The sequence below is a fragment of the Stegodyphus dumicola genome, chromosome 12 (assembly GCF_044657685.1).
Source record: "Stegodyphus dumicola isolate Sdum_Otavi_A_Nest chromosome 12, ASM4465768v1".
Classification (NCBI taxonomy): Eukaryota; Metazoa; Arthropoda; class Arachnida; order Araneae; family Eresidae; genus Stegodyphus; species Stegodyphus dumicola.
The window spans coordinates 28,443,953-28,459,048 of NC_140779.1; the positions used below are offsets into that span (position 1 = coordinate 28,443,953).

Sequence of the window (15,096 nt, forward strand, 5' to 3'; positions counted from 1 at the left end):
GCAGTGCTTTACTTCGCTAATGCATTCTCATTAGAATTGATGAATTTAACCCTTGACTTTACCTTTGCCATATTTTCGGCTTCGGGTAAGCGCTATGATTGCATCCTAATTTACTTAATTACCGAAAATGGCCTTAGACATAAAACTGAACTATCTGATAAAAACTCTATGTAATTATATGCCAGTATTGAAAGAAAAAATCAATCTGATAAGAAAAAGCTGCGACTTGTTTTGAAAATGAGGCGTAAAAGGTTACCAGCGAGAATATTCCGTTTGGCATCGGTTGTACCATTACTGGCGACTTTATCGCTTGCGCCGGCAAAACGGAAAAGTACCTTCAAGTTAAATAATTTAATATAATAAAGTTTCTTAATTTGGAATACAAGTTTAAATCAAGAATTATTTCAATTTGCACTTACTCAGAAATTATGTGAAACCGCAGTGCTTTACTTCAATAGTGCATTCTCATTAGAATTGATGAATTTAATTCTTGACTTTGCCTCTTTTATATTTTCGCCTTCGGCTGTGCAGTATGATAGCCTCCTAATTACCGCGAATGACCTTCGGGCATAAAATTGAACTATCTGGTAAAAATTCTAAGTAATTGTATGCCAGTATTGAAATAATCAATAAATCTGATAAGAAATGGCTGCGACTTGTTTTGAAAAGGAGGCGTAAAAGGTTTACCAGTGATGAAATTCCGTTTGGAATCGATTGTACCATTTTTGGCGACTTTATCTCTTGCGCCCGCAAAATGGAAAAGTACCCTGTTCTGAAATAAAGATATATTATATACCAACAGATGAATATTTTTCAGATATCATATGAAATACTTATGGTATTTAAATGTAATTATTTAAAATTATTAGTAGTCACCACAGCGGAAACTTATTTATTATTTCTGTAAAAGCAACACGATGGTTCTCTCAAAGAGCATTCTAGTACATAAGCTTTATCGTATAAACGAAACACGTAAGTGATACTGTTAGTTTTTGCACTTGTAAGCAAATTTAGAGAAACAAAATGAAAAATATGGCAACTTTTACAGTGAGCAAACAAATATTTTTTCCTCACATTTGTCAATTTTGTGTTAAGTCAAAAAGTGTAAACAAATGATCAGCAGAGTCGCAACTTTTAAAAAATCTGAAGAAATTTCAAAAAATATTATCTCGAATGCTTTTTCCTGACTTTGCGAAGCGAATCCGAATTTTGAGTTGTCGAGCAAGGTTCTCCTTCATTTTGATTTGTTCTCGAAGAAGTCGAATGTGTTCAATTGCACTTTTCAAAATCTGTATTCGTGAGACTTTTTTACCTGCTATTTCTGGAATGACATTTCTCAATTTTAAGTAACCTTCTTTGATATGATGCCTCCGCTTTCTTTCCAAGATATTGTGGTACGTTCTCTTTTTCCCTGAACTTTCAAATTCGAAGGATGAGTCAGTACATGATGCATCACTGGACACACCTAAAAAGTGCACATATTTAACAAACAATGGATATATACATAAGTTGACGAAAAAAAAGCCTTTTTATATTTAACCCATTGACTACTAACGGGACATATGTCCCACTAAAAGCTTAAAAATTACTCCTGGGTTAAAAAGTACTTAGAATCTCCTGAATACTGGGGATCGTCTTCCAATACTTAGGAAATCAAGAAGCCGCTTTGATCGTTGTACAAAAATGAACGTAGAGAAAGTACAAATCTGAGTTGCCCAATGTGTAATGTTAAGTTATGCAAAGAGTGCTTTACCGTGTACCATACGATGTAAAATTTATCTCACATAATAAAGTTTTCCAGAATAATAGATGTGTTTATAGTAAGTCGATCGCTACGTGTAAAATATGCGTGTCCCACCATTAACTACGGCTGGGACATATGTGTCCCAAACTTTGGCTTGAAAACCGCTTATCAAAAAATTTCCCCAAATGATAAATTTATCTTATTTATGACATATTTTGTTTACTTGGATACAAAACGGGGTAATTTTTCTCTTATTAAATGCGTACTCAAAGGGTTAAATTACCTCTTAATTAAGCAATTTAAATGAACGCCGTGATTCATTAACAAACATATGTAGCATTTCAAATATATAAGTTTTAACAAAAAACATTATTGTACAGATATTCGAGTTTAACAAATAATATATAAGTTTTAACAAAAAACATTATTGTACAGATTTTCTTTCATAACAATAGTTATGAAAGAAAGATTTGATTTCATACCACGGTGACCCAATATACTCCCTGACATCTCTTTTTCAAAAAGAGTTTTGTATTTCTAAATTACTCATTTATTTTAAGCGAAAGCCAAAGTAACCCATCAAGATGGCTTGCTATATAGTAGAAGCTGTTTTGGAACACTTCTAATTTAAAAGACACATCAGATTGATAAACAGATCTGTTTCTAGTACTGATAAAGATTTATAACTTTTCATTATTTTCCTAAAATTCAACAGCTTTCGTTAGAAAAATAAACGCTTTATTAATGCTGCAATAGAAGACTGCATATAGAAAACACAACTTATTCTATAACGATGGAGAAAATTGCATAAATTTTCACTCATCTCCAATTTTTATTTTTAAATCAAGCTTCTTTCATTTCTTGCTGTTCAAAAATAATTTCATATTTCATAAAATAAAAAAATGAGCTCAGTACATTTTATTAAAAACAGTGTGGCTTATAAAAATTCACAAAAAGAATTTCCTACTGATTGGCCTTGTCAATTAAAATTTGCCTGTATTGCAGTACTAGCTCTAACAGAAAGAGATCTCCGAAACAAAAGTAAGAAAGCATATCTGTGAATGCTGTAATTATTTTATTTTGATAAATCAAATTTACAGTAAAACTATAGTTATCCAAGTTTTAAAAGATGTTCTATGTGTGCCCCTCCGGTGACACGGCAAATATCTATGTGGTGTTCCAGTTCCTGCCATACTCGTGATAGAATATCCTTTGATTCGAGCACTTGTTATCCGATGCTTCAGTTGCTGGGGAAATGAAGGAACACTTTGTGTTTAACAAAATCCCCATAGGAGTAATCACTAGAGATCTGAGGATTTGCCCAGAATAGAGGAAGAATATGTCTAATTCTTTCAAGCGAACGGCGTTTTGCTTAAAATTGCTGCTTGTGATACTAATCATGAAAACAAAATTTAGTGGAGCTGCAACATTTCAATTTGTTGCAGTAAAAGAAGTATCCGGAAAGGCGCATAATTTGAGTCATCGAAATTCAGTTTCTTGAAGTGTGTGAGGCTTATTTATGGTTGGAGCGGCGAATTAACTTCAGTTAAATTTTGTGAAAATCAGTCAGTTGGAAATCAGTCCCAGAAGAGTTGATGACTGGAATAACTACATGTGCAAGGTTTGTATAAATTCTTCGCTTAAACTTCAACAACGAAAAATAGGAGGGCCTGGTACGATCGCCGAAGTGGATGAAGTTCACGAAGCGCCAAACAATGCGGGGCGGATTCTACCACAACAGTGTATCTTTGGTGGAGCTTGTCGTGAAACAAACTAATGTTTCCTTGTGAAGCTGCCAAACCGATCCATGAGTACTATATTAGAATCAATTAAGGAAAATATGAAAAAAGGAACTGTAATATATTCGGATTCACGAAGAAATCATACTGCACTGAAAGACTGGAAGAGGAAAATTTCAATCGTTTCAAAGTGAACTATAAATACTATTTTGTCAATCCGAAAACTAACACAAAAAACAGAAAGACTATGGGCTAGCTATAAACGACGAAATAAGAAACACAGAGAAACAGCGCGTCATCATCTGAAAAGTTATCTCGAGGAATTATGTGGAGAAGGGAAACGAAAGACCCATTTGAAAAAATTTTAAACAATATTAAAAATTTATGCCTCTAAAGTAAAAAGTCTTAGAATTAACATTTTTTATGTGTATACTGTGTGTTGTCACCAATAAAGTCTGCCTGGCGAGATTTTCGCCGGCAAAATGGAAAAGTACCGAAAATACTTACATACAATTCAGTCTTGGAAAAACTTTGCAATGGCTCTTTCGAAGTTAACTATGATCAAGTTTTTTACGCTTTATTCGTGTTAATGTTTGCATGTTAGTTATCTTATATAAGTGTATTTAGAGGCAAACTGATGTCATTTTTTGTAAATATTGGTTTTTTCCAAGTTACAGATCACTATTTATTTTAACTTGCAATCAAGATAACTATCAAAATCTGAAAAATTAAGAAGTTATTAAATTAGATTTTAATTTTAAATTATATTTTTATTTATAAGCATAAATACACGCAGTTCCGTGTGGATGTTGTTTCTATATTACATAGGTAGGCGTTTTAAACTTTACGCAAGAAAATATTAAACTGAAAAATCTAATTTTTGAAATTTTAAAATAAGAATGTCCACGAAAAATTACGACTGAGAAGAAAGACAAGAAATCCTCCCTGTAATCTCATCAGTAAAGTAGACTGAAAATGAATGTGGTAATATATTTGAATGTGAACACAGACGTTTCGTAAAATAATGAATTTCCCCCAAAATCAAAGCTTTAATCACATATCACGGGATTGGATAAAGTCCTAATGTAAGGTACAGCCTTGGCGCGATTTTGAAAATTTGTGGCTAACACCAAAATGACGCGTTTACTGTTCATCATCATATTGCCAACTTTCGTGTGTAACGTATACTAGGATAAAACCCGGGATTGTAAGGCATTCTTGCATAGTATATAACACGCACACACACCAAAAAAAAAAAAAAAAAAAAAAAAAAAAAAAAAAAAAACGTTCCTTGTTATGTGTCCAAAATATATTTAGCTACAAGCTTTTACAACACTAATAAACATTCTTCTACAAGCTTTTATAACACTAATAAACATTCTTCATAATGAATTAGTGAAAAAGTACAAAATTTATTGAAGAATCTTACTTGCTTTATCTACATTCATCTTTAACTCACGTAACTTCAGATTTTCACGCTTCAAAGCAATGATTACAAACATATAAGAAAAACTTTGAATAATTTCAAAATATGACGCAAGAAACTGTGAATGAGTTGAATTGTTGTTCACCACTAGAAATCAAATTACGCCAAAATATTAAAATTATATAAAATCCATTTTAAAAACCGCATTTCATATTCTTATAAAAAAGTGTCATATTGCTAAACAGTTTATTTTATAATTAAAAGAAATCAAATAATTTATTTTAATTACTATTTACATTTCGCTTTTAAATTTATTTTATTACTATTTACATTTCTCTTTTACATATAAAAGAAGAAAATGAAAGAAAAAAGTTTTCTATAGGTGGCAGCAACTACTGCAAAGAAAACTGAGGATGTTAACTATATCAAAAGTTGGTAAGAAAATATTTTCAGAAATCATGTATGTTTAAAAATCTATTTGAAATTGTTATGAATCTTATCTCACAAATGAGCAAGGAAACTTCACTGTAAATTTTATTTAATTTTTAAATTTCTATATAATTGAAAGAATTTTAAAATGAATAAAAATTTCCACATACACTCATAGTTTTTTTACCTTAATACGGAGTGCTATGAGAAATGTGAGAACTTTACTGATTAATAAGAATCATCCAAAATTTGAATAACAAAGATGACAAGACAAACTCTTGACCACAGATGTCACTGCATTAGACAACAGACGAAAAATGATTCTTAGGGATAATAAAATTAAACGATTTGTTGATACAAAACATGACATAGAATTAAATAAAATTAAACAATTTGCTGATACAGAAAATGAAATAGAATTAATAGCATACTTTGTCTCTCAAGTAAAAATATTGATTCGGAAGCATGGATCTACAATTTTAGATTCTCTTTATGTATCTAAAACACGAGAATTCCCCTTGTTAAAATGTCTTCTACTTTTAAGCCATCATGAAGAAATAATGATAAAAAATTCAGCAAAAATTGCTTTACTGACAATATTTAAAATATGCGATGGTAAAGTAAGGGATTACGTAACAGAAGTTGCGTTTCCTCAGCTTTTGGATCAGGTCTTTATTGAGCTCAATCAAACAATCGCAAAAATGCAGATTTTTCCACAACAGTGTAAGGCCTTTATACGAATTGCATGTCATAAATATGAAGAAGAATTAGAATTTATTGATGACTTGATGAACCTAGGGTTTGCAAGCTGCAATATTCAACTACAGGAAGCATTGGTAAATGATGTGATTGTCGAAAAATTTCTACCAGCTATTTCGACCGACAAGTGGAATAGTAAAAACAATGAAACATCATGCAAAATGAGCTTATTTCTAATGGGGAAGCTGTTGGATACATTATCTAACGCAGAATTGCTTGAAAGTATTGTAAGCATTTTTATACCGTCCACATTTGGATATATTCAAATTCCGAAAGCCAGACGAGACACTGAAGAGGATATTTCAAAAATCGAACAGATTCGTTTTCAGATGGTTTCGATTATAAAAAACTTCCTTTCACATTCTACTTCAGAAATACTAATTCTGTACGTGCTTTGGATTCTTAGTCTAATCATAAAATTTTTAGTTTCTAATCAGGATAAAAAAAGAATTGCCCTCTTGTACGATGCGTTTTTAAACTTTCTTGTTGATAATTTGATTCAGATGCATTATTGTCGCAAAGGGCAAAGTGTAAGATTAAAATTACTAATTTCCATTCTGGAACCGCTAGCTTGGGAATCTTCTGGAAGTTCTGAATGGCTTAGATTAAGATATTATTTTTCATGCTCTCTTCGATATCTCTATTTACAGATTTGTCAAGAATTGAAAACCAAAAAGAGTATAAATTTAATACGGCTGCTGGATACCGAATATGATCGCTTTCTTCAGAAGCAAAAGGAAAATATTAAATTTTTTCATGACCCAATGTTCTTAATTGAGAAAAGCAAACTGACTTTAAATAATGATCTATTCAAACATAATACAGAGCAACTTTTAGAAAAATTGTTCAGCCTAAGGTTTTTATGCCTAACTATGAAACAAAAAAGGGAGCATATACTTCCTTTAATACGAGATCAAATAAAAATAGGGAAAATTTTACCTATTGTTAATTGCATTTCTTGTGAAAAATTAAGTCATAATAATATATATATAGGAAATCATTTCTTACAGTTCACTTTAAACCAAATTCTAATACTTCAGAAATTGTCTGAAAATAATGATGGAATTGTTATATTCAATTTGTTTTATAAGGATACTAGATGGACTCTTAACAAAAATAACAGACTCAGTCTGAGTGAGGTTTTTAAAAAAAGTGCATTTACAATTCACCTCAGATTCAAGAATATTTTGCATTTAAGTTTATTAGACAGTATTCTAAAAGTAGCGAAGGATAAACAAAGTAAAATGCTGGAAAAAAAAATAAATGACCTATTAGAACTGAATTGCAAATATAAAGATTGTATCAGTAATTCTAAGCTTTTCATTTCAGAATCTATCTTGAGAAATAATCTTTACCACTATTTATTTTTGGAATACAAAGTTATCAACATATTTCCACTAGAATACAACAGGTATATGAAAAACGAACTGATTAAACAAAAGATTAAAGAGACTTACAGAAATAAAACTGTATTAAAAGCATTTAAATTTTTTCAAAATTACTTCAGATTGTTTCAAAAAAATTATATACAGCAAAAAAACGACCAAGCAAACTGTTGCAGCATCAAAATCTTACCATTGTTATTTTGTACTCCAAATAGAATTTCAAGAATAAATCATGGTTGCATTTTAAAGATTAATGACAATAAAAAATCAAATTTATCCAACTTTGAAAAATAGGAATGAGAGGAAAACTAGAATTAATTGAATAAAAACCTTGTATCTCCCATAGAAAATGTTTATAACAATACATATTTAACATCGATAAGACAACCCTTGCAATGTTGTGAATATTATGGTGTGTTTATGGTATATTTTTTTTTTTACATTTTATGAAAATTTTACTCAAAGGATTAACAGCATAAAGAAACGTTCACTGAAATAATTAAAAGATAAATTTTCCATCTGATTAAATTTAATTTAGAAATTTAATTTTAGAAATGGAATTATTTTTTATAAAATGAGTTTTGAGTTTCGTAAGTATTCTCTTACATAAAAGGGAGCACACTGTAGTGAAATGCAAAAAAATTATATCAGGGTTTCATTCTAAATATTTCTTTAAAAGTGATTTAAAAATTTGTGCTTAAAATATTTTCTTTCATGTGTGCATTGTGAAGTTACAAACACAGTATGAATTCTGCCGTCAGTAACCTTAGAAGGTGTCATATTATATTAGCCTTTCAAAATACAATAAGAAAAGCCTTAAAGTGTAATGTTGCAGCTATGGTAAAATATTAAAACTACACCCTCAAAAATAAATAGCAACTATTTTAAACATTTGAAGAAAAATTAATAAAGCTCATATTTCTCATTTTCTCTTGTTATTTATTAGCTAGTGCACTTAAAAATCTTACTTGATATTATAATTTTTATTTTATGTATAATTCTTTGAGAGTAATTTAAAGTTACCAACTGATAACAGAATTAAGCCCAATTCATATTATTAACTGGGCATTCTAAATTTGAATTTACTGAAACCAGCGTATCTTAAAGAGAGTTTTATTAGCTACATGTAATAAATATGAATTCTAGTCTGACTGCTTATAAATGAAATCTAAAAGATTTATCAGAAAAGCATTTAAAGCATGCCACTGAAGATTATGCAAGTTCATAAGAAGGAACTGTATTAATTAAATGCCTACTGCTTATTTTTTTTCATTTATTTTACAAGCTGCAAATATAATTTTTTATATTAACTGATAAGATTTTTCATAATTCAAGATAATTTTTAATTTGTAAATAATGAATAGAAAGTTTCTGATTTAGAAATTTTTTTGTTCATTTTGAATTCAATAACTGGTTTACAGAAAATTTGAAGCGTTGGACTAATCTGAAGTTTGTAATAACCTTTAATGTTGCATAACAGTGACATTAAAGATTATTCCTTTACATTAAAATTGAATACAAGTTATTCAATTCAGTTAAAGTTTATTCTTTTACATTAATTTTCAGTAAAAAAGGAATTTTTTGCTACACCTTTTCCACAGCACTTCTATTATAAAAAATTTAAGAATATATCTACAAAGGGGGGGAACAGAAATAGAAAATCCTGTTCTCTCATTGGTCAACACCATTATTTTAATATGTGAATATATGTAATAATATGTGAATGTAAGTAATAAAAACTGTTGAGTCAGAATATTTTAGATTATTAAAGGAATACTTTTTGTTTATTTTGCCTTTTTAAGTGCCATTAATTAATAAAATTCCTGTACATCTTGAAAAGGATAAAAATTAAGAATTTGTATAAAGTTTCCATAGCAGTAGATAATTAAAATAGTGAACGCACTCAGAATTCATATTGCAAGTAAACGTTAGAGAAAAGGACAGGAAATTTGAATAACAGTTAAAAGGTAGAGTTTGATAAAATGAATATTTAAAACTCAACATGTACAAAACAATACGTGTTCAGCAAAAATAATGAAATTTCACAATACAATGATTTAGCATTATTTTGAATATATTTATACAAATCTGTAGACAAAACTTCAAATGTAACATATGTATTAACTTACATAATTTGTATTTCATAACAGACTTTTGAAAGAAAGAGGACTGCCCAGAAATCTATTTCCCAAACTTAACTAGCTTCTTATGTACAGAAATAATTAAAATCAAGCAATAAAAAGCTATTCATAACAATGCTTATATGATTAATTCAATAATATCGTATGCTGAAAGATGTCTGCAGCTTTTGTACAAATTCATTATTTTATAAATCATTCTTATCTAATTAGGAATCTGTTGAAATATGCAGTTTTATATTAAATTTGAACTTCATTCGGATTCTACTTACTTGTTACTCAGAATAAACTGCACGTCTTATGTTAAATATGCAATTCATTCCTAATTGCAAGTAGACATATCAGAATTTAGGAAAAAAGTGAATAAAAAATTAAATAAAATTTTAGCAAGTACAATGGTGCAGTAAAACAGATTATATTTGCAAAAGATTTTTTAATAATAATAAGCCTATGCAACAATCCCAACTTATAGAACTAATAAGATATTAGTTCTGCAGTTTATGTTTTTGACATTGTTGCAAAGATAATTAACCAAAATGGTAAATTACATTAAAAAATCTTTAAAATGTCACAGTATGATGTTGTTACAACATAGCATCCTATCTTTTTAGGAAAAAAAAAATTGTTTGGAAAGACACAAAAAATGATTATTTTGCATCAAAAGTGTTCTTCATAAAGATGCAAAACCAATGTCTTAAAGTCAAAAATGTTATACGTAAAGACATGAAATTGAAGTCTTTGTAATGGTCATAAAACAGTGGGATATTGCAGACACCTGGGCACCTTAAAGATAACAAGACACACTTGTTACACTGCTATAGCAAGATTGTGCCACTTGGGTATGGAGGTTTTAAACACACAGCCACTGATGGGTCTTGTTGAAGAAACCAATTAATAGAAAAATTTAGGAACAGTTGTTCCAGTAACACAAAAGTCAACAAGCTGTAATCTTTCATTAGAAAGCTATGATGAAATGCCCGATTTTTTCAACAACGGAAATTAATGACAAAAGAATTAACTGCTGTAGCTGATCTTTTTTGTTTGTTTTTAGCTAATTATATTAGAAATAAATACATAATAACCTTGGTTCCAGACATACAAATTATTTGAATATGGAAGATGTTTTGTTAATGGTTTAAAAAAAATGTGAGAAACCATTGTTACTAAAGTTAAATTTGCTAAATATTCCCCAACTATTGCTGATTCTTTACCTAATTTGTCCCATGTGAACTAATAATTTTTAGTAATTAGATATGGATAACAGAACATCATTCCAGTGAAGCGATTTTTTCTTTTTACCAAGTGCTAGACATACATCTGATGACTACATCAAAGCCCCAAAGGACACTCTTTCTATTTTTAGAATAAGCATATTAAACAAAGTCAACACTCTGGCAATGCCAATAACAGAGATTAGTAGGGTGTTCAAAAACATATTATGGAAATTGACTCTTACACAGAATATGAAACTAACGCTGTTCTCTCTTTAAATTAGTTGAATTTTGAGTATCACCAAGTTCTAGTGAAGCAATATATTATTTTATTTTGTTATAAAAACTGTATGATAAACTTTCTTCCTCTAATTATTGATGACAAAATTTAAACTTAAAAGTGAGTTGAAGTGCATCTGCAAAAAGACCTTGGATAATTCATTGGTCTTCAATAGATGATGCTTGTTGGAATTTAATAATAATCACAAAGAGAGAGAGGTATGATGTTTTAAAAGACACTAAAGATGACAGCATGAAAAAAAAATGCAGGCTCGTTTAGAAGGTTTGCAAACAGCTTTAATGAGTTTTTCAGGAATATCTTTTGAAGAAAATTCACATGAAAAGAAAAAAAATATGAAATACTGACAAGTATACCTTCCCAATAATAAAATTGTGTAAATCTCTGATTCCTTAAAAAACATGAGGAGAAAAGGTAAAGATTTTTGACTGGCATAAACACAATTCGTAAGAACAGTCAAAAATTTTTCTCCAAAATTAATCAGGTAAACAAGTTTAAATAATAAAGATAAATATCAAACTCAGACTTTCTTAATAATTGTTATAATCTGACTGATTAGCAAATTAAAAAAAAACTGATACATGAGCCAATACATAATAAATTTTAAAACTATGGTTTTAAAAAATTATATACCGAAAAATTAAGAGATTCTTTCATGGACTTTAGTAAAAAATTTTATTGTTATAAAATGTTATAAATAAAACTATGTAATTTATGCATCTGCACATAAAAAAAAAAATCCTTTACCCAAATAGTGATGTGGCATTATATATTCTAAAAAATATCTCATTTTGAAACTGTACATCTGAATGATTCATGGTCAGAAACGCTTTCCTGGTGCGGCAGATATGACACAAAAGTCAAGAAAGAAAATACATGAACAGGGTGAGAAAACATGTTTATTAGTCAGAGTACAACATAAAAATAACATAAAAAGACAATAATCATCATCAAAGAAGGTGTTCGAAATTACAACCTGGACTGTGATGTAGGAACCGTGCTTCATGCATCTTCCATGCCATTTTCTATTCGTGATGCAGATCTTCCATGTGCCAGAGAAGTGAAGCCTGCATCACTATCCGGGGTCGTAATTTTGAACACTTTCTTTAATGATGATCGTTGTTTGTTCTTATTTGTAGGTTTCTGCTGTACTAACATAATAAAAACATGTTTCGTTTCACTGTTTGTCTCCTTTCTTTTTTTGCATTTTGTGTCATCACTACCGTGCCAAAAAAGCTTTTCTGACCATGCATTGCTATGTGATTTCGCATCATCTAGGTGTACTCTGTTTCTCCTGAAAATTTGTCACTACTGTACTGATACACCTTGTATGTAATTGTTCTGTTGATGAAAAAAATTAAAAAATTTCCTGAAGCAAAAGAATGAGAAAAATTGTAAAACAAATAAAGTATTTCTGTTTTTAAAAATTAATTACATGAACACTGATCATAAAAAAACAATTAAGAAACTGAATTGTGATTTTCTGTATTTTAGTAAATTATTATTATTATTTGTTTTGTTTTGTAAGTGGAGCGAGTGTAATTTCTTACAATTTTATATTTTCACTTTATAAGTCACGTATTTATTTACATCAAAATTATGTGAAATTTCAATCTGATTAATTATTACTCTAAATAATATCTGTGAACAAATGTAAATTGAAAAAAAGTAACTATAGTTTAGACAGCCTAAAGGCAGCAAAATCATGAATCTGCCACTGTATATGAAAACATATTTACAGTGAAAAATTCAAAATCATGCACATCCAAAGGAAAGAATACTGCAATAATGGAAAGAATTGATGATTAGTGATTTTTGAAGGAATGCTTCAAAATTGCACTGTTAATAAACTATATGCATGAAAAACTATCAAATTTAATATTGCTTTATTTATTTAATCATATACTTGAAATACATAAAAGCATTAATAAAAATCAGCAATTCTCAAATTATACCTTACAGAATGGCAAAAATATTAAGTAATGTTGAACTTAATACATTTCTACCCCTAAAAACTGAATTGGTGATGAAACTTTAAATAGTAAATTTTTTCAATATAATATTTTTAGTTCAAAAAATAATTTTTCCTATAGAGGATACATAAGAAAAAGTCAAATCTAACATAAATTATCGAAATTGTAATGGGCTTATTCTCAGTCCAATGGTATCTTTGCCAACTTCAGCAACACTGCATACCCTGCAGACAATACCTTTATATTCTGGAAAGTAACTAGCTTGACACAAAGGACATTTAATTTCTGGTTTTCCTCGATAAATAGGTTTATATGACTGCCCACAAATAGCAAATGGGTTGTGTTCATCATACTGAAGCTGGTGCTGATCAACTGGATTTTTTTCACAAGCTTGAAGAATCTTCCGTGTTTGCTGTGCAACTTCTGTTCTTGGACCTAATTCCAAAAGTCTACGAGCAAAAGACCCAGCAGTTTTAAAATTTTTTAGCTTGAAAAATAAATTGACAGCAGTGCGTAGAGTTAAGATCTGGTGCACTGACTCTAGTTTGCAATGGGTGAAGTATGCAGCCATTTCACATGTTCTCTTCTGCTGGTCTAAAGTATCTTTTGGTAAACTTTTCCTTTCAAGCTCCAGTGACAAACCAAGAACATATTCACGACAAATCTCAAGAAGTTGCTGAGCTTCTGAAATTTCCTGTTTACTTTCTACAACTAGCAACGGAATGCTCAAAAGCAGAGTTCTGAAACGTTCAATAGCTTCTTGAAATTTTCCTGAGGTAGTCAACTGATAACAAGACTGCAGTCTTTCAATTAAAGTGTTCAATTTACAACCAATGGCTGGTACACCATTTTTCATTCCAGCTTCATTCCAATTACGAAGTATAAAACCATTCAATGGTGGAATTGCTGACAGTCCTTGGAATGAGGTATGGCTTCTGGCAAAAGAAATCATGAATAACTGTTTAAATGGCTCAAAATTTACAACCCCTATTTGGTCATGAAGTAATCGGAATGCAGTTTCGAAAGATCCAGCTAATATATGATCAACAGGAAGTTTTGAATTGTTAACCCACGTCTGTGTTTGTGGAATACCTCGTGTGGGAGCTACAAAATAACCTTCTTCACCAGAAACAGTAACAGCTGTTGCTGCTTCAAGTTCAGGTGGTAATTCCAAATCTTCATCTTCAATATCCCAACCACCTTCTTTACTATCACTTTCCATGAGAGAATCTACATTACCTTCTTCATCCAAGACTAGCTCAGCATCATCACCCCATCCTGTAAAAAAGCAATGAAAAATATAGTAAAATATTTATAGGGGCAAGGGGACTACAGACATTGATGATTAAACTACAATAATAATACAATGGTTAATATATTTCCTAGCATATTTCTCCCCTCTAATTCCTAATTTTATTGTCCGAAAATCAAGAGGAGACAGTTATGTGAATAATTTCATTTCTGAAGGATGCAGTTATAGTAAGAAGATAACAACTGAGAAGCAGTCAAGGATAAATTATAGGAAACTATCGTATTATTATTTATTCAAAAGAAACTTATTCTTAGTACTATCTCTGCTACTCCTCAATTCATGTTTCTTTGCTGTGATTGATCAGGTCTTGTATTATGCTGGCAAAGTTCAACAATTAGATGGGAAAGGGTTAGCGTGGCCTTCACAGGTAGTTTGCGAGGGTCTGTCTTTGTTATTAAAATGCAAACAACCATTATGGGAACGAATCCATCCCAGTTTTATATTAATTTATTCATATTCAGTAAAATAATTGAAAATCATGGGCATGTTATAATTTGATAAACAAATGAAACATTAGATAGAAAAAAATTTAGATACAAAATTAGTCATTTAAAGCTTTAAAAAATCATATTACGGTTTAATACCAGAGCAAGACTTTTTTCTAAATATTTTTGTCAGTTTCTCAGTAAAAGCCAGCAATACTATTTCAACTAGCCATAAGACTAAGAACTGATGAAGTTGC

At 29.9% G+C, this 15,096-nt stretch overlaps 2 protein-coding genes across 2 annotated transcripts in view; both read right to left on the reverse strand.

Moving 5' to 3' along the window:
- Positions 1-885: 885 nt before the first annotated feature.
- Positions 886-5,002, reverse strand: LOC118185588 (protein max-like). The gene is made up of 2 exons (XM_035355475.2): positions 4,913-5,002; positions 886-1,465 (listed from the first exon to the last, which is right to left on the reverse strand). The coding sequence occupies exons 1-2, from the start codon at positions 4,983-4,985 to the stop codon at positions 1,155-1,157; spliced, it is 384 nt and encodes a 127-aa protein (XP_035211366.1). The 5' UTR covers positions 4,986-5,002; the 3' UTR covers positions 886-1,154.
- Positions 5,003-12,998: 7,996 nt separating this feature from the next.
- alphaCOP (coatomer subunit alpha) overlaps positions 12,999-15,096 on the reverse strand; it is a 62,342-nt gene continuing 60,244 nt past the window's right edge. The window contains exon 13 of the mRNA XM_035355470.2: positions 12,999-14,380. Coding sequence (XP_035211361.1) covers positions 13,257-14,380 — 1,124 coding nt within the window. The 3' untranslated portion in view covers positions 12,999-13,256. The remainder of the gene's footprint in view (positions 14,381-15,096) is intronic.

Coding starts and splice junctions, on each gene's coding strand:
- LOC118185588 (XM_035355475.2), bottom strand. CDS start 4,985: ATGTTTGTAATCATTGCTTTGAAGCGTGAAAATCTGAAGTTACGTGAG. Junction 1,466..4,912: donor GATGAATGTAGATAAAGCAA/GTAAGATTCTTC, acceptor TGCACTTTTTAG/GTGTGTCCAGTGATGCATCA.